At 34.1% G+C, this 25,010-nt stretch overlaps 2 protein-coding genes across 7 annotated transcripts; one reads left to right on the plus strand and one right to left on the minus strand.

Annotated features, from left to right (window-relative positions):
- Nucleotides 1–54: 54 nt before the first annotated feature.
- On the minus strand, nt 55–2,308 carry LOC128889489 (mannose-P-dolichol utilization defect 1 protein homolog). The gene is made up of 5 exons (XM_054147163.1): nt 2,014–2,308; nt 1,472–1,537; nt 1,183–1,315; nt 899–1,103; nt 55–816 (listed from the first exon to the last, which is right to left on the minus strand). Exons 1-5 carry the CDS (start codon nt 2,099–2,101, stop codon nt 574–576), a joined length of 735 nt encoding a protein of 244 aa, XP_054003138.1. The 5' UTR covers nt 2,102–2,308; the 3' UTR covers nt 55–573.
- LOC128889464 (tubulin glycylase 3A-like) lies at nt 2,059–23,891 on the plus strand. Of its 6 annotated transcripts, XM_054147118.1 has the most exons (15): nt 2,059–2,197; nt 4,763–4,886; nt 10,449–10,737; nt 11,952–12,137; nt 13,330–13,547; nt 13,641–13,768; nt 14,859–15,132; nt 16,073–16,286; nt 17,013–17,103; nt 18,146–18,316; nt 19,529–19,782; nt 20,913–21,109; nt 22,010–22,279; nt 22,353–22,565; nt 23,516–23,891. In XM_054147118.1, the coding sequence occupies exons 3-15, from the start codon at nt 10,584–10,586 to the stop codon at nt 23,756–23,758; spliced, it is 2,613 nt and encodes an 870-aa protein (XP_054003093.1). In that variant the 5' UTR covers nt 2,059–2,197; nt 4,763–4,886; nt 10,449–10,583; the 3' UTR covers nt 23,759–23,891. The 6 variants fall into 6 exon arrangements, with proteins under 6 accessions (XP_054003093.1, XP_054003091.1, XP_054003094.1 ...); XM_054147116.1 differs by lacking the exons at nt 2,059–2,197; nt 4,763–4,886 and adding an exon at nt 9,170–9,317; XM_054147119.1 differs by lacking the exons at nt 2,059–2,197; nt 4,763–4,886 and adding an exon at nt 9,174–9,317 and having other exon boundaries at nt 10,458–10,737.
- Nucleotides 23,892–25,010: the final 1,119 nt, after the last annotated feature.

The following is a 25,010-nucleotide window of genomic DNA, read 5'->3' on the forward strand; positions in this document are numbered from 1 at the left end:
AACATACCACCGAATTCATTACATTTTAGATTATTGTAAATAAAAACGAATGCGATTTTTACATTGTATCTTTATTTGCCGGTTTTGTGTGATAAAAATATTGGTCATAAGTAGTTTATAGTCAATATTACAGTATTTGAAAATTTAAACTTGAGTAATATTATTAGTATTGCATTCTCCATTGTTTGACGTACAATGTTTTGTTAATTCAAAGAGATTAGAAATTACGAGACGTAAAAATTTTTTTTACTACACTTGTCTCTGGTATACGCAAACTGCGTCCAATAAAATTTAATTAACGCAACAACAAATTCATTATACTACAATTTCTTCGTTAGAACCTTTTCAGAGTTTAAATTATAAATGTATTAAAACAGTTCCTACCTTTTTTGCTACAAAAGTGGCATGGCTCTTTAGGAAATATTAGTTCGTGAAAATAAATTGTTTATCTATTCGAAAACTGTAATATCAGAATGTTAATTGTTTGGTTATCTTCTCTCATTTTTATGTTTTGTGTTAATATACTATTTTTCATTCTGACATCAGTAACATACAAATTACATAATAATTTACTTATTGGACCTTCTTTGGTTTCTCTTCCTTTGTTACATCTACATTCCAATAGTACAAAATTTGAAAAGCTAACACTGCATTTGCAAGTGTAGAACATATGTACATTGATATCATTATCTTGTCTCCTGTTTCTTGAATAGATGTAAATATTCTTGCTAGGGATCCAAAGAATAGCATAAAACCAGTAACTGCTGACAGTTGACCAGTACTTCCATTTGAGTAATTTGTGGAGGCTTGCATAAACTAAAACAACACACACTATCAATAACCTACTGCTTGTGCATAAATTAGATCGTTTATAAATTAGCCTACGTTTGAATCATACCTTACTGATAAGAACAATGGGTATATTCATTGCCTGACAAGTCCAAAGAACACTCACTGGAGTTAAACCGCTTAGAGCAGCAAATAATACTGCTAAATAAGCGGCAACAAATGCACTTGCTTGGGCAGTATTACCACTGTAATACATCACTAAAACTGCGATAGTTAAAGTTTGTACTCCTAGAAAAACTCCATCTCCCCAGGCACTAAAACAGGTTAATTATTCTATTTAACCTGATATATAGGTAGCATTAATTATTTGGTTTTCTTTTTATCTTGCATTACCTAAATGGAAAGCCACTAATGAAGCTGTAAGATACCATTGCGGTAATAGCAAAGAGATCCAATAACACGCTGAATATATTAATACCTTTGGCATTTTTACTCTGAAGGATTTTTACAATTTGTGGTACTTTCACTAGAACAAGAAACAAATATTAGAAGAACAATATTATTCCAAGTAATTCATAGAATTTCTATTCATAGCAGATAGATAGCTGCAGTTTCTTCATTTCAAATATCTAAATAACAAATATCATAATGCAAAATTTTGCATAAAAATAAATGGTCTAACCGAGGAGAGATCCGCCAATGATTCCGAAGCCGAGAACTTTGCTGAGTGTCGCTTTGAAGCATCCCACTGAAACATGATGAAGACTTTCATGCTTTACTTGAAGAGGTTCGTATCTTCTTCGTAAAAAATTCATTTTAAATTTGGTGAAAATTTCTTTTTATCGTCGCGAAGGAATAATGACTTTTAATTTATTAACAAAGAAAATTTGAACATCGTCTAACGCTCGTTACAAAATATTAATTCGATTACTCGAAAATATAGTATACAACTATAACCTGTAAGAGAATTACAAATTGAATGAAAATTTATGAATGGAATATCGTGGACAAATTAATCTTTAACTTTGTAGATTAACACAACAAAATATAAAAATTTATAGCCATCTCACGAAAATTTATGTTTTCTTTCTTTAAATACAGCGCTCGCTGTCACGTGACATTACAGCAGTGCTGTAGCGCGACCTATCACTACACGTCGCTCGCTCTGTTACAATAATCTTAAGATAAAAGAATATAGGAATGTTTAATTAACAAAACTCTTACCGTGTAAGAAATTGAAGTCATCAAAGTATTCCTCCAAACATTCATCTGTGAACAATAAGTGAGCAGCGTCCCTTATTAACTGAGTCATAATTGCCACGACACACGTTTAACCACACTAGCTTGTCGAATGTACAGTCATGTATGTACAGACTGATTTTCGTCTATGCTATGTTTCGACTTTTAGGTTAGTATCTAGCGATTTTACACTAGCGGAACTTTCATACCAACGGATAAAGCATTACCGCTCTTATTCTATAAATACGGATATTACGTGATAAACAAATTTATACTGTTATTACCACGTCTAAAGATATACTTTCAATTTTTTACAATACTTCAATTGCTCAGAATTGATTATAAACATGTAATATATGCACAAAAGTACATGTATAGCATAAATTAAGTACAGAATACATAAAGTTTATTCAACGATTTCTTTACATACATTTACATTTAGCGATTAAGGACTAATATCGTTTATTACGCAATGAATTATGTATCTCTGATAATCTTTTAGTTTATATGTATTATTTGTATGGTCAGACCACGAACGAAATTCTGTTATCAAAGAAGTTTTTGTTAGAAATTGATTTTTCGAAACTAATAGTATAGATAAGATGTATAATAATCTTGTTAGCATTAGATGGAAAAACGTTTTGAAAGACTTGAGGGATTACAGAGGTCGCATATTATTTTCCTGTTTTTATTTTTAGATCTTAATTTAAATTCCGTCTGTTCACCGCTAGATAGCTATTCATTTCAGTGATATTGTATATTATATTTTCTGTATTTTCGAATAATTTGTTCGTACAATATGCTTTTAATTTGTTCAAAATTGGCTCTAATCTAAAAATATGGAAGCATGAATATTAAACGTTTCGATAAAAGTTTTATCTCTGTAGAACTACGTCAGTGAAGTTACTTCCAGGTGCTTCTGGGTCGATATTTTAATGACGTTATCTAGCGTCAAAGATGAAAACTGTTTTACCGATCAAAGGTTTAAGATTAGTTACATCTGTTCACTGTTAGATAGTTCTCCATTCAAGCGAAGAAAATTTGAATCAAAGTATCAAAGTGAATTGATATGTGTTGTATTTAAACAATTAATTTGCATCAACAATTGAAAATGATAATTTTTGAAGAGTAAAAACAAGCTCCCTTTTTTTTTAATAATACTTATTCTTACAAAACTGCTTTATATTTTTGCAAATATAATAAATATTATATATTATAATAGTCTATAGTAATAAGTGATTTCTAAATATACAAATTTGTCTATTTATAGGGACATTTCATTCAATATGTTTTTACTATTTCTTTTTGTAATATTCTGTCCTTTTTTTATTTCTTTCTTAAATATATTTTTATTTGTAATACTATTTGATATCTTGGTATAGATTCATTGTTGAACTGTAATTACTATGCATAAATAGTAAATTACCTTCTATTAAATCCGTTTTATCCTTGTCACAAGCCACAGGGTTTTTACTAAAATACCTCTTTATTGGATGAAGTATAGTCTATAATTTCTTTTTCTGTCCTTATTAAATTTTATTACGCGTTTTATAACATGTAAATTGAACAAAAAAGAATAGAATATGTCGAACTGGCCTTGCTATACTGTATCAATAAGAGCCATTCACTCATGTGGCTTCATGTTAGATCAGATGAAATTTGGAATATAATCGAAGATATGAAGAGTGATTAGACATGGAATATTTTAGAGAAATAGTAGAATACACAAAACAGAATATTTCCAATATTACAGCTACTTTGTCATCTTATTAAAATTTTCCACAATCTATCTACTTCCAAGTAGAGTATTCCAAAGCTCTATTTCATACCAGCTTATGTTCTAAGAGAGGAACGATTTAATACCACTTAGAAGTTTAATACCTTTTTTCTGCCTCATAATTTAGGTCTACATCAAAGGAAAACAGCAAAGATGGGAGAATATGATGAAAACCGTGTAAATAAACATGAATTTATTGAAATATATCAGAGATACCTTTCTACATTTAATTAATTGTTAATTAATATGTATAACAATTATTTATTTTATAATATAGCATGTATTTTTATAGCTTGAGAAGACCAACTAGTCAAATTTCTCGAAAATATATTAAATGAATGCGAATCCAGATTTTTTCTTTTACGCAATGTTTGTATCCATCTTAAAGACTAAGTAAACATTTTTTAATTAAAAGGCCATTAGGAATGGATCTTCTAGAAATCTGTAATTTTGGACTGCACCTGTTAATAATTTTGTTCGAAAAAAATAAAACAGCGTCTTCTTTCAATGAAAAACAGGACTTCGCTATTGTATAATCGCTATTTTAATCATTTTGTTATTATTTCTTTTTTCACAGGTTCAGGCCGAAATTACCGACTATTTACAACCATATTAAAAAAACAACAGGCATCATTAAAAATGATCATTTAAGAAACCATACGCAGCGACATTTTTATACATATGTATGTGGCTAGACAAAATAATTCTTACTCTTCAGAATACGTATAAATATTATACGAGTATAAAAACAAGTTTTGTCATTATTCTGTTTTTTTTTCCTATATCAAGACTTTTACTGGCATTTGCTTGGAATTATTCGAACGATATTTTTAATGCTACAACTTCACTTCTCGATATTTTCAAACACATCCTGTCATCGATAGTGACATGTTTGTCCCACGGATCATTCGTTCGTTCGGAGTTTGTCTGTACCACGTATCCTTTTCAATATTTCAGTAACAAGTTAACAAGCACCCTTATAAATTCAACCATCCATCGCTCCGCATCGAGCAGCCTCCGAATGAAGTCTGACAGCAGTATTCTATGATTTCCAACAACACATATCAAACTATAACTAATGGTAAGAACATTATTTAGGCTAGAAAAAGAAAGATTCAATTTGAATTACTGGGTTCTATAATTGAATGAAGTGTTATCTTAAAGTGGATTCATTGAACAGGTGTTAGATACTACGAATAGGTATATATCTACAAAATAAATAGTTTTTAATTACTTATGTTAAGTTTTACAACGTAGTAACTAATACGTCTATACAGATGATCACAAAAGTATTCGTCCATCCTATATCCACATCATATTTTACGCTCTTAGTCAATTTCAAAGTTACAATAATCATTTCTAATTCACTTTCACGTAAAGAGTAAATTGTACACAGTTTATGCAAGAAATATACTTTTATTCGTAGAATTAGGAAAAAGAAACACACACGAAAGAATTTCGCGTAAAATTAATTAGTAAGGGAGACCGTGGTGAATTGATACATGAGTCAATAGCAAGTAAAACAACTTTCAAATGATTAGTAATGGGACAGGGGGTCGAGGGGAAGGGGACATGTTTTCGTGTCTGAACCTGTCGCTCAGAACGTGTCACCAATTTTAATACTTTGGACGTTTTTATTTGGGTGTACTGATTTTTCAACGTGAAAAGTAAATTTTTTTGACTGTTCTTATTTAGTTTATTAAATTCAAAATATTGTTCCTTTCTCTGTATAATTTGCATTATAACTACTATGAATATTTTAGTTAAGTTTAGAGTGTAAGAGGCCCTTTCCCTCGAAACGCGTGCGATCTCAAACCGCGCAAGGCCACGCGGGAGATACGCGAAACGAATGGAGGGAACTCCAAGGGTTCTCGCCTCTGGTGGTGATCCTGTCGCGGACGAAAAGTGCTCCGGAGCACGTTCGCGGACACACACGCTCGATCCGCGCTCTCACACACACGCAACACAAAGGGAAACCCAACGCGTGGGCCCTACCTGAACTGGGTTGACCTCGGGTCCCAATATCCCTCCTTGGTCGGTCCTCGTCGGCGTAGAGTGGAGACTCACCCACACACTCGCGAAACAACAAAAAGGTTTCTAACACCTACTCTTTTGCTAACGGCGGAAAAGGGCGCTCGCTCGCGTATATAGATCCGTTCGATTCCCGGTTCAACCGTTAATTCTCCCCCAAATCGCGCTCTTCTCGTCGCCGGCTCGCGGTTCTGCCCACACAGGAGCTTTAAGGGACTCCTTACGGTGTGCCACCACCATGGCATCTCCAACGTCGATTTCTCCTCTCGTTGCAGCTCCGGGCCGATGGCAAGGCTGACCATCTTTAGAGGGTGGCAAGTCCTCTTTGGTGGTGGCCACGCTGGGGTTCTTGGGTGGAGGACACCGCGACCGGCGACTTACCGCGCTTTCGCGAGGGGGCGCAAAAGGGGGTCTGTAACGGATCGCGGGCCATTCATACCTCCACACCGTTTCGTGGACCACCTCCGCGGCGTGTTCGGCGAGGAGAGAGCGAGGAACCTCCGGGGTCAGGGTGCCTTCGTGACGGGCAGTAAAGTTCTGCCCCGTCACAAAATACATTTAAATTGTCGTTTTCAAGTAATTCATCTAATTCTTGTTTCATTTTTGGTGATTTTAGTGAATCTGATTGATACGTTTTAAATTGTCCTCTTATCAATTGTCATCTTATTCTCGTTTCCAAAATGGAATTAGCTATAAAACTATTCAAATGCCTTATTGTAAGGAAACATAAGATTTCTCGGACCCCTTCCTTCTCCTTCTTACATAAACTTTTACTAGTTAAATCTCGTTAGAAAACGTTATTAATTGACATAAATCAAGGATTAATTTTATAAAAAAAGAAACAATTATTTAGTTGTTGGCAAATGCGTATTATAATTAAAGGTTACGTTTGAAACAATCTTAAAGTAAGGAAACAAATCAATCACTCGTTCCTAGGCGAATTTCGACTCGTAGTAAAATATTACGTAAGAATTCCTTTAACCTCCCCCTCTCTCTTTCCGACCCGAGGTTAACTCGTGTAGAGATTTTTTAATCTCCCCTCCCTCTTGAGACCTTTACGGAATTAATGAAATTAACAAAGCACTAACAAAGTTTGCTAGATTTGCGACATCCGCTCAGAGTAGTTATCCGATTGCGTTTAATTTCGAAATGTCCACGTTAGCGAAAGTGACGGAATCCGGTAAGAAGCTCGCCGGTCTCGTAGGTAACGATTCCTCGACATTGCCATTATCACACGCGACGATCGGCGCGGCAGGTGAGCCGATAGTGAAAACGCGCGAGAGTCGACCGAATTCCAAAATAGTACGACGTTCCACGTATCTCCCTTCAGATTATCAGCGTGAAATCGAACTCGTGCAATTAGCGATAGCGGGTCGAAGTGATTTCGTTAGGCTCTTCACGCGAGCCAAGATGCGCTCGCATAAGTGGGTCAGAGCTCGCAGAACTGGAGCGGTTAGGCGAAACCACGCGAGCGGTTTTTGCTTCTTCGCCTGCATTCGGCGGTCGAGAAGTTCCACAGGGGTGCCTGGTACGCTTCTCCAACCCTCGCACGTCCCTTCCGGCATTTTTTTGCCCTCCTTGGAATCCGATCTCGTAACTCATTAACGGTCGATTTGAAAATCATGAAATTTCATTCGTTGGAATTGTAGGTCAGTGTGTTAGGTTAAAGGGTTAGACTACTTTGCTCCGACCGAATTTTCGTGCTGTTTCGAGAACTTTTGTTGAAGCGATAACAAGATTTTATTTACATTAAAGTGCATTAATGTATCGTATCAGGTGTACAAATAAATTCGGTGCCTTTTTATCATATATTCGATGTTTATTTATAAGAAAAAAAAATACACGTTATGTTTCAAAGTAATCACCATCACTTTCTACACACTTCTTCCTCTTTTTGGGTAGTTGGCGGATTCCGTTCTTATAAAAAGATGGTGGTTTTGATTCAATAAACTCGTTAATGTTTTTTTCGACTTCTTCGAAAGATTTGAAATGAGAATCGACTAAGTGGTGTTGTAGCTACCGAAAAAGATGGTACTGTGAGGGGGCCATGTCTGGAGAATATGCCGCATGAATGAGAATCATTTTTGTAGCCTCTGCAGCATTCTTCTTCAACTCAAATGCAAAAGGTTATGTACCAATTAGGTTAAAGTTACATAGTGAATTTAGTAGCGTGAAGCTAATACCTTAAGAAACCGATCGGTGAGAAAAAAATTTCAATTTGAGATGTAATTACAGCTGAATGTACGTAAAGACACCAAACTTATTTGTACACCTAATATAAGTATTCGTCTAGAAAATCAGTTTTAATTTCTTTCATTTCTATAAAACTTGCGATTTGGCAGGCGATTTAGTGAAGCGTCTAAAAAATAAATGGTCTTGCGGTGTCGTGAATGGAAGTGTCTATTCAAAAAAATCGAGTTGACCTTGGAATGACATTTAAAATTGACCACGAGGTAAAGTTGAAATCACTTCTTGGCTCCTTTTGATCTACCAAAACCGCATGTATTATCGTCTTTCTCTACTTTTTATGACCTTCAATGACCTTATGTACTAGGTCGTTGGACTTGTTTTAACCTTTTGCTTTCTGCTTGAAAGTTGATGCTTTCTTAGCATTCTGTTGTCACGAATGCTAAGCTTAGATTGACTTCGAAAATGAGATCCTTAATTTGAGATTTAAGAATCAGTTCACCTTTACCTCAACGACAATCATTTTATCGACACTTCGAGCTCCAAAGAAATTAAACCTAAAGAAAACCTAGTGGTGACTGAGAGTCTCGAGTGCAAAGGGTTAATATCCTTTATCGTGATACGAAAGCAAAAACATTAGGTTATTAAAAAATGTCAACGATATGGTTAACCTTTCAACCTATTTACTAAAGCTTTTTTACTCTATCCTACATACCATATAAATAGTGAATGGTGTTTTCTTTAACAAACTATATAAGCAATGCAATTGTAGCAGAAGGGTAGTAATATTGCTCTCTATACCAAAACTATTGAATCTGTTATACGAAATGCAAACTTTTAATAAAAATGTCTAAATTATCTCGTTCGAGTAAATTCGCGACCCCTACAAGTGCGAGACTCGACCCGATTGGCCGACTCGCGTTGCGATAAGGTCTGCTCGACGACCTTTGAGAATTTCGAACGGTCGTTGTTATCACAGAGTTCGTCGTAAGATCCACGAATCTCGTAATGCGACGTTAATTATATCCTCGGAAGGACGCAGTCATGCGATCTTATCCTACCCGGCAGAATAGTTGGGGAGCTTTAAAACGCTTTCAGGGCGCACGCCTGCGGAATTCTAGATTCCGAACACATGCCTCGTCTCTGTCCCCAATGACGTTCAGTCGGGGTTTCGCTTCCGTCTCGTCGATTTGCCTCGGAGGAAACACGAATTTCTGTTTGCTCGAGGGATGTGTCGTCACCGATCATGCAACATCGAGGGAATTTCACCGTTGAGCTGTTTCCGTTTGAATCGGTAATTATACATTAGAGCCGACGTCGCGTCCTCTATGCCGAACGGAAGGAATGTCGATCAGACAGCTTTCGAGGATTCAACAGGTATCGGAAGCAATTCGATTAGCATAACTTGACAGTTTCGGGGAACTATTTATAATAAATCGGAACGAATTGAATCATCGAGCACCGAATCATGGTCTTTGGAAACTAAATGGAGGCAACTCCCGGTTTATGAATGACTTCCGTTCCAAGACGATCGTTGGGCGTATTTCATATGTCTGAGTTTGTAAAATTTGTTTCTAATTTTCTTAGGAAACCTTGTTGTAGCGTGTTGAATAATAAACGATTTTTGTCACTTTTTCAAAGCCTTGGTACTTGCATCGTTGACTGCAAAAGTGGTCAATTCTGCATAAATTGAATTGAAAGCTGCAGACACTTTTTATGTAGTACATGGTTTGGAAAAGTGTTAAAAAGTTCTTTTGTTACTTCAGAATTAGAATTATTTATTCCAATTTAATCAATGCTTTATCTGTTAGAGGTGGTGTTTATTTTATTATTTAATTCGACCATTTTTTCGGCGTTGTTTTATTAATTATTTGCTATCGCTTAAATTATCAATAAATAGTGAATATTTATTTCACTATACACTTAAATTTATCATTTTTAACATCACGCCTGATATCAGGAAGAACAGATAGTTTTCGTTATAGTGTAATCATTTCCTGATCATTATTGTAGTAAATACACTTTTTAATTATTTACTATTTGAATCTTACTTTTGATCTTACTATGAATCTTACTATGGATTTGGAATTACACATTACAGAGAATCCTATTTATTGGCAGCTTGAAAAACATATTGTTAACTCATTGATGTATTTTTTATTTTCAAAATATTCCACTGAGAACAGTCTCGAAATTTTTTACTAAATACTTTCGACACTTCAATCTATTTCTCTTCTATTCGTTTTTCTTTTAAAAATGAATTACAACATTAAACTAGGGTTGGCTATAAATAAACTTCAAAACTCGGATGCCAGATATAACAATTGTGTTGTATGTGTCCCAAGTAGTTATTTTGGGCGGGACATATAGATCGCGATAAAAATAACAAAATTATTTGTCGATAATCGCTTCCGAACTTTGCAAGCTGATCCAGGATAAAGTAACGCTGACCTCTTCGGGCCCGTCATTCTGGCAACAAAGTCCACTGCAATGAAGCGAAACTAAAATTCGACCTAGTGCATCCAGCGCAGAGGGACTCGAAAACTTGTAAGAGCACTACATGAATGCGAATGATGAGGCGCCGTCGAATTTGGAGCCGACCAGCTCGGAAAAAGCGGACAAGAATGAAGGGGAAACCGTCCAGGCTGAAGCCACCGGACCTCAGGAGAAATCAGCCGATGACACTGTCACGAAGGATACAAAAGTAGTCGAAGGTGGGATTTAAATAATTAATTTTGCACAGTTTTGAGAAATACAGCTTGTGGAATTAAACTCGAAGACACTGGATGTAGTCGTGAGACGTCATTAATTATTAGCGTGAAACGTTCTCGACTCACTGTTTGTTATTATCTTCAAAAGTATTAATAAGATGATCTGAATTGAAACAAAAAAATATATTAATTATATAGCGAGGATTTATCGAATGAAAATATTTTTTGTTTTCATCAATTGAAACGTATGAAGTAAAATTAGCCGTAGCTTTATTGACATGCTGTAGAAATATATGATTAGGTTTGCACTGATTAGGTTTACTTATTAAATACGAACTACATATAAGTTACAGGTAATTCAATGCAGTTTCATTTTCGAGATTCAATTTCTTTACATTTATATTTGTGAATTACGGTAATAATAAGATTGCCACAGTTATCCAAACGAAAGAACATCGTATAAGCAAACCTCAATATTTTCTTATTCAATTTATATAGACAATATATTTAACGTTCTATTTTGTTTTTGTTTTGTTTTTGTAATTTTATTTTAAATATAAACTTCGTAATTGTCATTTTGAAACTGTGTTGCTGTTATGAATTTTTGCTTTTAAGGGAAGAATTATTGTATACCTTTATCTAATCAACTTACTAGTAAATTTAAATTTATTGTCATTTGAGTTTTGTTGATTTTATGACTTGGCATTGTCGAATAGTAATCCTTTATTTGTACATGTGTAAGCTACTCTACTAACATAAAAGAAAAATTACTTAATCAGTGAGAGAGCGTAATAGACGAAAACTACATCTGTGCAAAAAGTTATCTCCAAACTAATTTAAATATGGATTGATATGTATACTCTAACACGTCATTCCAGTTTTTCATTGTACAACTAATTCTCATTTTGAATTTATATTTCTTTTGATTCTGTATTATTTATTGTATACCTATATAAATAATTTTTTCCATTAATCATTTTCTTGCTACATAATTTATGCATTTTTTCCTTCTACCACAGATTAACTATTGTTATTCTTTCTATTTACCTTCTAATACATAATATTATATTAATAATTTTGGAAATCACAAAGGGTTGATCGAAACATTTAACACGAATAATAAATGACTTGTTACAGACTACATCTAAAGTCATTGAACTCACTCTATAACCTAGATAGATATGTGCATTGTGATTTTGGCTCTCTATCGAATGTAGAGAGACCCGAATCGCCTTTGGTATTGCCTCCGACGCTTCACGAACGATTCATGCGGATCAAACAAATGGTCAAGGATGCCATAGCTGCTCACCACACGTTCATGATTTACGGAAGGGCCCGAGTGATCCGTGAATGTATGCTGCGGCGAGGCTGGTGCGAGAAGTTTTTCCGAAAAAATGCTACTGGTACTCGAATTGGTGTTCAATAAATGTTCAACGATCAAATCATGCCAAATCAGACACTTACTGAAGTCTCATTTCAAAGTCTGCTCAAAGTAGGATATGACGTACTTTTTAACGATATTTATATGTGTATCTAAAGATTTTTGTAATTTTGTAATCTCTTGGTTATTAATATTACAGCTGGTTGAAAAGTAATGCTTACTTTCTTTTATTAAAATATAACTGGTATACTAATAATTAATCGAATCAGTGTGAGCTTGATACTTGTATGTATCGTGAATGCACGGGAATATTAAATGAAATTGATCTTAATTCAAAAGACATTTCCTTGCAACCAGTCTATGTAATTCTTTTAAACAAATATAGTTTTTAATAGTATAGATTCCATTTGCCATTAGGTGGAACTGCTATATAAAAAATTAACCTATAGTACACTTCTATGTACGTTTGATAACAGAGTACGAATTAAACTTTCTGTGAATTAAACATGTATGTTATTTTTCTAGTTTCACGAAAGTAAGTTTTTGGAATAAAAATATATGTACGTTCAAAAATAAATTTCAGCTAATTTTCGTACTGGCAATTTGCACGTGTCAATATACTTGAATATTTACCAGCAAGCAGAACGAATAGAACAATATTCTCATTCTTCTAAATTCTTCAATTCATCCTAGCTACTAAAAAAAAAACGTCATGTATTCAAAACAATAAAATTGCAAAACGTGGTTGAAGAAAGTCTCGTTTAAACTGAAACAGCTTTTATTCGGTACTCGTTCATATTTTCGTAATTCATGAAAGACATTAGTCGACATTATTTTCTAATCAGCTGTAAAATTAATATCTTCCTAAGCATTTAAAAATCCTTTAAGATACTCTTAATAAAATTGCAAAACATGGTTGAAAAAAGTCTCGTTTAAACTGAAACAGCTTTTATTCGGTACTCGTTCATATTTTCGTAATTCATGAAAAACATTAGTTGACATTATTTTCTAATCAGCTGTAAAACTAACATCTTCCTAAGCATTTAAAATGCTTAAGATACTCTTTAAGATACTCTTGAATACCATTAAAAGCCGCGCTACAACTAAATATCTGAAAAATTCGATATGTCACTCCAAAAAGCTGAAAGTCACTCCGATTTGGCATGAATAGTCCCCAAGCTTTGTAGGATCGATTCAGAACCGATTTTTTCCAGCCGATCATTTCAACGTGGATTCGAGTCCCGTGGCGTTACTGGCAGGCATCGGCGACTTGAAGGACCAACAAAGCGAACGACAGTTGATATCCAGGATGCTCAGCAATCACACTGTCGATTTCCTCTGGAACACCGGATCGGAATGGCCTGGCTGGCCGTCGCAGGATAACAAGAACACGATCTTCAACAGATACTGCCGTGCGGGATTCACGTCGAAGGTATCTGAAGTAGCCTCGACCGATTCCTGCCTACGCGCGAATAGTACATCGGACGATGATAATACATACTTCTAAGAAAATCGATTGCCTTAGGTGGGCTTATGCTCGAACGTCAGACAAATGCACTGGTATTACGAGGCTGGAGTGGCGAACACCCTCTTCCCGCGCTGTTACAATTTATGCCAGGGCGATCAGATGCATGCTTTCATCGAGGATTTTCGGTGAGAAAGTGAACAAAAAATTATGCTAAAAATTATCTAAATTAATTGAAAGTAAAGCACAGATATTCGATATAAATCTTACGAATTAGAATATACGTGTACGCACTTTTGTGGTTGAAACGTTGGTATTGTTCTGGTAAACAACTAACAATGAGTCTAAATTTCTTTCCATATTATTATAAATACTTACAAGAGCACAAACAAAAATTCTATATTATAGAATACACATATCTTCTGACTTACACACGTCAGACCGGTTCCTCGGAATAACGTGTTAATTGAAATCATGGTTCTTTCGATGAAGAACCGTTTATAAAAAACAACACAATGTGCATAGTTTAGTCAATTGTTTAATTAAATTTATTTATTTCAAAATAAACTGAAACCAAAATATCACTATAAAATAAATATACAAAGTTATATTACGTAATCGTAATTTTGATTTCTACAAATATGACGTTTCTTTTCACGAGTTACTTTTTCTTCATTTCATTTGAAACGTTAAAATCTACACAAGCTTAACTATAATTATTTATCAATAAACATTAAATATGAATTTTTACACATTTTCGATTATGAAAAGCACAGAGAAAGTCACTAAAGATACCTCTAGATTCTAGAGTCTAGAATAAAAGAAATAAATACAGTCGATCTCATAAGTATTCGTACTCTCAATGTCTATTAAGGAAATTTGTTTAAATTAAATGGTAGGTTTAATGTTCCCAAATAAATATTCATTATAAACGTATATATGTGAAAAGTTTGTTCGTGTAAATATTTATCATGAAACTTAATTATCATTATCATGAAAATTAAATGATGAATTTGATGTTTTCAAATAAATGTTTCATGATAAATATTTACACGAACAAACATTTCACATATTTACGTTTATAATAAAATATTTATTTGTGAACGTCAAACCTATCATTTAATTTAGAGACAGATGTCTTCGATAGAGGGTATGAGGGTATGAATATTTATGACGACATTTACGATATTTATATTGAAAACGAAACTTGTTTATCAAATAAACATTATTCGGATGAATATTCACGTCGGTCATTGTACCATCTGCAAATTTCGTTAGATTCACGTCTTGCCTGAGTCTGTTGAAGTGGCTGATAAGTAAGATATCCGCCGAGGGCGAGAACGCGGTCAGATCGCCAACGGGAACGGTGCCCATGAAGGCCCTCGAGTTCGCGATCAAACGATGCAGCGATTATATCAGCGCGCAATCCCACGAGGACATCGATCAGGAGACGGAAAGAGTTTGGGCGCATCAATGGGACCAGTTTATCAGCTGGTATTACCAGATCGTTCACGGACAAGCGCTTTTCGTTCGCAACAGTGTGCCCTTTCAAGTAAGCTGTCACTCGAATCGCTCGCGATGTGACAACTATGTACATGGGCGTCCGAGACAAGATTCATAACTTCCAAAGTACTCGATTTTCAGTCCTCAGACTCTTGATACTTTTTTGAGGAGAATACAATAGGTGTAGAAATTAATTCTGTACCTTTACGTTCATATATTTGCAACTCTATAATAAGGTGGGGAAGGTGAGGGGGGCAGGACGGTCCGCGAAAAGGAGCATATTTATGAATTTTTTAAGGACAGACGGAAAATTTTATGCCAATTAGTTTTAGGGTATTTGAGAGAATGTTTCTTACTGCATGTGTAGCAATTTTTATATTAACATAATATGTGTGTATTATTAAATTAACAACATTGCGGCGTTGTCGTTTTTTACATGAGTATTCTGCAGTGACTACTCTACCTCAAAGTTGGGTTATTAAAAATTTGAAACATAAGCAATTTTGAATAACATATTAAATTATCTAATCGTTAATGTAAAGTTTAATATGTCCAAAATAAGTATACAAAAGATCAAGATGATACTTTCAGTTCATTTTTCATTTAAAGTTGGTTGACTTATTATGTGAAAAATTAAGGCAAAGTATTATTACTATTGCATTTAAATTACGCATTTATTTTAAAAATACTAAAATATTAAAATCGTAGAATGAAATTAATGAAGCAAATATTCTGTCAGTGGCACGTGTTTGAATAAAATGCATAGATTTTTGTTTTTTAACTTTATGCTTCAATTTGAACAATAAATTGGTATATTAAGTCAACGTTATTGATAATATTGAAAACTACATTCTTGTACTAGTATTTCAAGAATTAAACATTGTTGCATCTTATACTTCGAATTCTTGAGTTTTGTCCATTAAGCGATACTCTATGCATCGCGAGGTATGGACAGCGAAACGATACTAATTTACCTGTGGCGTGAACAGAAATTCTTCCTGGCGGGGAAGCACATTCTGAAAAAGATGAGGAAGTACTGTCCACAACTCGACATGGATGGCATCATGAATGTATGGATCATGAAGCCTGGGAACAAAAGTCGAGGACGAGGGATCGTCCTCTTGAACAAATTGGAGGATGTCATGGCGAAGATGAATCCGTCGAACAAGTCAGACACCCGTTACGTCGTGCAGAAGTACATTGGTAATCGATATGATCTTTGAAACTATCAAAAGTAATTGGTAGTTAGAATTATTAAAGTGATTATTATAGTATGGTTGTATTTTCTTCATTTGGAGTTTAGATACAATTTTGAGATAGAAAAAAAAGTTACACTATTATAATAGAACATTTGTTTACAATCAATAGCCCACAGAGCCGCATATATACACATACATATACACATATACACATACATATGTACATATATAAAGCTAGGATTTTGATCTACATGTTTTCAAAACGTACGAAAGTATGATATTACTAATTTATAATTTGCAAGCTTGCTTGCCTTAAAAGTAATTAACTATATGAAATATTGTCTAGATAAGCTTTATTTACAATTAGTACCCCACAGAGCCATATATATTTATAAACATATGTATATAAAGCTAGGATTTTGATGTATTTTCAAAACGTACTAAAGTATGATATTACCAATGTATAATTTGCAAGCTTGCTTGCCTTAAAAGTAATTAACTATATGAAACATAGAAATGTTTAGATAAGCTTGAAATATATGAAATGAACCTAACTATAAGAGTCTAAACCGTTTTATATTTGCTTATATAACTAACGCATTAAAATATAAGAGTATCAATTCATAAAGCACATTAGATGAACATTATGAAAGCACTCATGCTTTATCCCATGAGAGATCATCGTCGTCTGTTAAAATAAGTAAAAGTAAAATTATATTTTCTTTCGTAGAACGACCATTGCTAATTCACAGTACGAAGTTCGACATAAGGCAGTGGTTCGTTGTCACCTGCGCCCAGCCTCTGACTCTTTGGATATACAAGTAAGTCACGAATAGTCATTGACATTTTCTAATTATTTTGCGAAATATAAATCGGTTTACGAAGATTTCTTATCGGATTTCTAGTACTGAAGTAATGCTTTCATGGGTGAAGTTAATTTACTAGAATTAACCCTTTGGCTGGGGGACGATTTTTGGTGGAAAATATAAAGAGGTTTAAAGGTGTGAATTTAAAAAGAATATCTGCTTATAGGGAATGATAAGACAGAACTTTTTTATATTCACAGTTTTTTCATAAGACGTTTACTTTCATAAATAAAAATTGAAAACATAAAAGGCCTTTTTTCTGAAAATCAATTTTTGCAACGAACTTCTAACTTCTTCATTTTTATTATCTAAACTAAACGTTATATGAAGAAACTATAAGCTGATATTTTTTAAAAATCGATTTAACGAATATAAACATTTCTCTGAGCCGATTTCTCGAGGGCGTATATATGGTATATGCCCGTCGCAGTCAAAGTGTTAATTAGAAGACGTAAGTAAGTAAACATGAATTACCTAGCTTTAATCGAATATTCACCCTTTTTCTTACTGCTGTTCAAAAATCACATATTTTATTGACCTGTCACAGTGTCTCAACGTCTCAACTTTTTAACAAGCCACTCGTACATCATTTAGCAATAGCATAAACACGCACGAGTCGAATAAGTTGTTTCCTGGTACGATTTCGTGTCTCCAAAAATGTAGGTCATTTAATTAGTGTACAGGAGTTGCATCCGTCGCAATTATCGCCAATTTCATACCTGGTAGCGGTTCGTAACTGGTTCCTTTTAATCCTATATTTAGAGCCACAACAATTCGAGCTGATCGCGAGCGAACCTACCACAGTCAATTCACCGGTTATAAACTCGACGAAATTGATCTTTTCTAACCCAGTTCACGTAAACGTATACCTTATTGCCCCGATGCGTCGGCTATTTTTGGTGCGACGACAAGTTCGCTACCCGGCGATACTTTCCGCGAGAGGTTCGCGAGCGGGAAATCGTGCTGATATGACGATGACAACGTCGTTTGTTTTCAGAGAGAGTTATCTGCGATTCTGCTCGCAAAAATTTTGCCTGACGGACTTCCACGAATCGATCCACCTGTGCAATCACGCGATCCAATGCAAGTACACGAACTGCGGCGACAGGGATCCTGCGTTGCCCTCGGACAACATGTGGGACGCCACGACCTTCAAAGAGTTCCTCAAGTACGATCCGATTATGACTAATGTCTATGTGTTTCTCGTATACTCCAATGTATTTGTGATTATGTCAAAAGTTTAGAGCTCTATCTCTGCTAGAAAAGATGTTCGATAACAAATGAATAAAAGACTTATTACTAGACTGCGGAAGTTTATGCGAATGCATATTTTTATAGGAAATAATTAAAAGAATGGGACCTAGACAGAAATTTGTTTTGAGATTAGAGTACTATATAAGTATTTTATATATGTGTACATAACGAATATTCTGTAACATACTAATATATTACTTATTATACTACATTTTAATCAAATTTTTCGTGCATATTTTGCATGTTTTTTGTGCATATTTTGGATATTTTTCATGCATATTTCGCATATGCATGTTACATATTTATCGTGCATAAACTTCCGCAGTCTACTTATTACACTAACAAGGTAGGTACTCAATCGTGAGGATCAATTTATGCATAGTGACAATGCTTAACTGAACCTGATGACACTAACTTTAGGAAGTTTTTCGAACCTGTTTTTCGTAAAACAGTTAAGAACACAAAATTTTAATTGTAATATAACATAACACGATGATACATAACAAAATAGCATAATACAACATAATACAACAATAATACACCTTAATACGACATAATAAGTCATTACAAAACATAACACAACTTCTTCTCCAAAATTCAAGTCCAATCCTCGTAATGGATCTTCGGATAGAACTGCACATCGTTTTGTCTTTATTAAGTGCATTTATTAAAACCGATCTCTAGGAAGAATTTTGATAACTTCCTGTGGATCTTTGAATCCTGGTTCAAATTTTCAAAGTGTAATCATGTGTTCTTGCAGAAAAATAATACGCAGGAGATAATTAATTTTATTTCGGTCAAATCAATAAAATCTTTACTTTAAATTTATCTTTCAATTTGTGTTCCATTATTGCTGTTCATTAATTTCAGTTGTGAATTCTATTTTCTATGATGAGATCTGAAAGCTTCCCATCTGATGGAGAAAATGTATCTCTGTTGAAGTGACCTACGTAGAAATATAAAGCAATCTATTCGTATTTTTATCTATCCTCGATAAACCTGTCTAAAAAAAATCCGATTTATATTTGAACGATCCTCGAATTTAAACAAGAAGCATAATATTCTACAGATAAATTTCATCGCGAAATCACCAGGTCATAATTTGCAATTGAGGAAACTCTGATAGGTCCCAGGGGCACGATAAGGCGTGGGACGAGCTCATCTACCCAGGAATGAAGCAAGGCTTGGTTGGTTCTCTATTGGCCAGCCAGGAAGCCATGGATCGTCGAAAGAACAGTTTCGAACTTTACGGCGCTGACTTCATGGTTATGGACGATTTCTCCGTTTGGCTGATCGAGATCAATAGCCACCCTGACATGAGCTACTCCAGCAGAGTTACGACGCGTCTGTGTCGACAGGTTCTAGAGGACACCATAAAAGGTCCGCCAAGTGTCCAACTTTATTGAATCTTAATCCAACTTATCGCCGCAGTTTTCAAACTAGCTATTTTTCTACGTAAAAGTCGAATAATCAAACAAGTATGGTTTAAACGTTTGAACCACTGTGCTTTCGGTACGGTAAAATTGCCACATTCTTATCTTCTCCGAGAAATTTTAAGTTCTACTATCGCCTTCCACTGTATTAGTGAATATTTGGGCAACGTTGAATTAAATAATAATTCTTGAAAAGTAAGATGCTGTTTCGAACCACCCAGCAAATTGGGGTGAATAGAAATTGCTTTAAAACACTGCTTTAAAAGAATATTAAATGATTAATAGACTTTGTACTTATAGTAACAGGAAATATAGGAATATGTACGATGATGTGCACAAATTCCTAAGTATATAAAATACCAAGAATAGAATACACATTACATTGTTTAAAAAATAAGAAACATTTTGATTTTGTTTAAGCTCTATATGTACATCTGTAGAAATACGAGTATTTGAATAAATATCCACAATTTAATGATCAATTTAGTTGAAGACTAGAAACGTTCTGATGTTGGGGATGAATAAAAACATTAGTAAATTTGTATCAAAAGGTATAGTAATAAAGTGTAAGGGACAAATATTACCATGTAACTGCAAGTGATACAAATTAAGCAGCAAAACATACAGTTTTGAAGTTTCGTTTCTGTTTACCCCGTTTTACGGTACTCATTGTATTAAGCATATAATTGCAACACTATGAAAGCATGCGAAAATAGGAAAATTCAATTTAAGAGTAAGAGACAAGTTATTTAAAGAAATTATATGCTCGATCCTGAAGAGGACCAGAAAGAACAGGAACACGAAGATAGAAACGCCTAAATATAATTCATTCAAACTTTAAACTATACATGTCTTATTACTAGTCCTCTGAGTCAAATTATTACAGAAATAACCAACATTTATTTCTAATTCTTTATTATTTACCTATTTCTATCTTATCTATTTTTTTATTTCATTATAATACATTCGAACTTTAAACCATACATGTCTCATTACTAGTCCTCTGTGTCGAATTATTATGAAAATAAACAGAATTTACTTCTAATTCTTTATTATTTATCTATTTCGATTTTACAGTGGTGATAGATTTTCGAGAGAACAAAAACGCAAACACGGGACAGTTCGAGTTGGCTTACAAGCAGAAAATGCCCAACTGCCAGCCATATTTGGGTGCAGCTTTGTCCCTCCAAGGCACCCGCATTACGACGTTAGAGAAGAAACCTGGTCTCGGGACTCAAGACTCGAAAGTTAGCCTCGTATCGAAGTCTCCTATGGTAAATTGTTGTATCCTGAACTAATAATAATAGCGTCGCGAAGCATCAACTTGGCACTCTCCAAATTAATTATGGACACCTGATTGTTTGGTTGTATCTCGAAATTGTAATTGTGATCTTACTTACTCCCAAAATAATGAAGTTTTATTGGGTTGGTGTTTAAGGTAGTTGTTCTATGAATTTATTTAGTGTGAGATTTTAACAAAACTTCACTTGATTGTTATTTGAAATATGAATCATATAACCACTCAAGTTTTACGAAATACGATATCAAAATTTTGCAATTTTAACACAGACTCTTATGGAACATACAGATTATCACGCGAATTTTTTCAATTTATATTAAAATGCAACGAAGAAACTTGCTGAGAATTTGATATGTTTCAAAAATCTTAATTAAACTTAAATCTTGATTAAACTTTAAATGCGTTTTTCTCGAAACTATATTTTTTAAACTAACCAGAAATATAACTTGAACATATCTTCATCAATCGATTTGAAAATTTAATTGTATGTTTAAAATTACATTCTCCGAAGATGTACGCAGAATTTTCCTGAAATTGTTGACTTTTTCTACATAACGACGTCATTTTGGCAAAAATCAGTATAACGAAAACATTCTACGTACGTCTCTAGTTATTAATGTACATAATTGACAAATTTTTAGTTCTTTCCGGCCGTGGACCTTTCCAAAATAAAGGCATCTCTGGAGAATTCGTGCGCAGCCATCATTTTGTTATGAATGATCACGAAAAAATTATTTTTCTATAATTCATGTTGTTTATAGAATTTCAATTGTATTTTTACCTGCTATACAGGAGCCTACCCCGTTGAGCTCGATTTATTAAATATCAAAGGATTTCCTACGGATGTAGAAATATGATATATTTGTGCACACAGACATGCTTTCCGAAAAAGAAAGCGGCAGTGCACAATCAAATCGGTCCAGTGATCGTCGATCTGATCGAGGAACTGGAGATCCAGCTCGACCAGGAATTCTACGCCTACTACAAAGTAGAATCGCCTAAGCTGAGGCAAACACTGCCAATAACTGCGCCCCCCAAACCCTTAAAAGCGGTCGTTTTAGTCGATAAACAGGAATCGACCGCGAAGAGCGCTCCCGCTGGAGGATTGAACACTGTTAAAACGAAGTCACCTGGTTTGATTCAAGTAAACATTAACCAAAAGATTAATGGAATTGTTTCGTTAACGAGATTAGTGATTTTTCATTTGTACGTCGCAGAATAATCGAATAAACGACAAGAACGGAAGCAATCAGAAAACGGCAACGCGAACGCCAAGAAAGTCGCGGACTCTCACTGGATCGACAAGCCACAAATCGGAAACTTCTCCTGCGAGGCAAAATTTTATCTCGAAGATTATAACTATTCAGAAGCAAACGTTTAAACAGCCATCAAAAAGTGAAAAGTCTCAACCGAAGCAAAACCAAAATAGGGTGCGGTCAATTGTCTTGATAGATTTGTATTCCACTTAATCTTACCACGGATTTTTATTTGTATTGTTAAATTTCACTTAAAATTATTAGTTATTTTTTTTTCTTTTTGTTAATGCTCTTATGAACGGCGATTAAAAGAATGTTACGAATTATTTCGTAATTTCGAGCAACAAAACCTTGGTATCATTGTCAATTATACAAAGGAGATTTTAACCAGTAGACAGTGTGTTGTCAACCTCTTAGGGGTGAACAAAAACAATTTCGTTTAGAAAATAATAATACGTTGAATTAATCGAAGAGAATGGAGAAACATCTAATGTGTTGATAATACATAAAATTCATTTGCCTATAAAGATTGATCTTGGTCTACCAAATTAAATTGACAAAATTTTGTAACTCATACTCATCATTAGACTGCGGATCTTTATGCATTTATAGAAAATTCGAATGTGCAAGAGACTACAAAATGCACACAGTATGCAAGAATATAATAAATATTGAGAGTAAAGTTCGTATTATAATATTTGCAGAGTAAAATAAATTCTTATTTAGATTCAATTTTTGTAGACACGTTTGCCAAGATTTTATTTTGCATAAAGATCCGCAATCTACTCATTGTTAGATGGTAGATATGCATCTCAGGACGTGAACCATTTAATTTCCCTTCCTAGTCTACCACCTTTGTTCATAACCTTCATTTGTTACCAAAATATTAAATTTTAATTACCTTCATGTAAATATAATAGACATCGTATACTTCGGTTAATGCAACACATTATTTTCCACTCAAAATAATTTGTCTCCCTCTGAAGAGAAAAATGGTCGTTTGTATAATACCCGACGATTGCACTAAAGTTTTCCTGCTCAAGATTTCTAAATAATTCATATAATAAACATATTTTCATTCCACGTAGTTAGCACTATACTATACTCTTATTGAAATTTGCCAGATGATTAAGACTGCGGTACGAGACGCTATTAAAAAGTACAAAAAAGGCGCAGCTCTGTCCGCCATTCCACCGGAAATACCTCCGCTACCGTCTTTATCAACGGCACCGAATAAAGGTAGCGAAGGTGCCGCAGGGAAAAATAAAATTCACATCGTTCCGGCCAAGAATCCTCGTCAAAAAAAGAACAAAGTGTTAACCGACATTACTGACATGTACGCTGTTGGCTTGAGGTTGACTAAATGAGAAAGGAAAAGAAAATCCTCGTGATCCGCACTCGTTATTCGTTGGCTCTGTCTACTGTTGATTCATCGAAGTCTATATTTGAAACGTACCTGTACATGGCCAATAAAGAACTACGCTATCCATCGGTAACTCGGTGAAGTATTTCATTTCCTCGATAGTTTATGAACAATTTAAAAGGGTAATTATTACTAACTACTGGCAGAATTCTATCTTAACACTTCACCAATCGGCAACCCTATTATCGAGATAACATTTAACCTTTTGCGCTCGAGGCATTTTTCTATAGAATCAAATCGAGTCCATTTTTATAATAAATTTCTGTAAAACCAAAAACTCTGCTTCGAAAAGATACATCTAAAAACATTCACGACTCAATCTATATTATTTCAATTAATAATTAGCTGTATTTTGGTATAAGTAAAATTGAAATTGTATGGTAAAAAATCACTTTTATATTACATATGTCGCCCTAGAGGCGCACTCGAGCGCGAAGGGTTAAAGCTCCCATTATTATATGAATTATGAAATACTATATAAACATTAATCAAAAAACTGTTTTAACACAAAAGATACAGATTTAATAATGCTAATGTTGTCAAAAGAAAAAGATATTATTTAATTTAATTTTATGTCCAATCGCTAGCGGATGGTAAAGTGTTAACAATCGTGTCGAAATAATGTTAATAATACATTCAATTTTTTCTTCTTGATGCTTGAGACAATTACAAATTGTAATGGTAGTATAATGGATCTGTTTTATTTATCAGACATGTCATCATCAATCGACCATTGTTTCGTCTCTGGTTGCTCATTACTTGCCAATATTATAGTACATCTTTAATACATTTTAGATAATTTAGGAAATTCATGAGATCTAATACTTACATCAGGATATAGTATATCGATTTCAAGAAAGCAGTTCTGTTAACGATTTAAATATTTTGGAGAAATTGATTTTTATTAATTTAGTGGTAATATTCCCTCGTGACGTTCTGGCTATCTTAGAAGCAAATCACTAACTGTTAAGGATTAGAACATATGTTCTAACGCTAGTAATTTATTCTAATAACATGCCACGTGTGGGATTTGATTCTCACGACTGGACATAGAGTAAAACCATAACTAATTCGACATTACTATTTCCAAATAATTCACTATTTCGATTAATGCTCGTATCAATGACGATTGAAAGTATGTTACAAATTATTATTTCACACCTGTAAAAAAATTAACGCACTACATACTGTACCCT

This window comes from Hylaeus anthracinus, unplaced genomic scaffold (genome assembly GCF_026225885.1).
Source record: "Hylaeus anthracinus isolate JK02 unplaced genomic scaffold, UHH_iyHylAnth1.0_haploid 11997, whole genome shotgun sequence".
Classification (NCBI taxonomy): Eukaryota; Metazoa; Arthropoda; class Insecta; order Hymenoptera; family Colletidae; genus Hylaeus; species Hylaeus anthracinus.

Excerpts from the sequence above, each read along its gene's own strand:
- LOC128889489 (XM_054147163.1), bottom strand. The coding sequence starts at position 2,101 with ATGACTCAGTTAATAAGGGACGCTGCTCACTTATTGTTCACAGATGAA. Across the intron at positions 1,316-1,471 it reads CATTGGCGGATCTCTCCTCG|TGAAAGTACCACAAATTGTA; the intron begins GTTAGACCATTT and ends TTCTTGTTCTAG. Across the intron at positions 817-898 it reads CCATTGTTCTTATCAGTAAG|TTTATGCAAGCCTCCACAAA; the intron begins GTATGATTCAAA and ends GTGTTGTTTTAG.
- LOC128889464 (XM_054147118.1), top strand. The coding sequence starts at position 10,584 with ATGAATGCGAATGATGAGGCGCCGTCGAATTTGGAGCCGACCAGCTCG. Across the intron at positions 10,738-11,951 it reads GGATACAAAAGTAGTCGAAG|AGAGACCCGAATCGCCTTTG; the intron begins GTGGGATTTAAA and ends TATCGAATGTAG. Across the intron at positions 15,133-16,072 it reads GCAACAGTGTGCCCTTTCAA|AAATTCTTCCTGGCGGGGAA; the intron begins GTAAGCTGTCAC and ends TGGCGTGAACAG.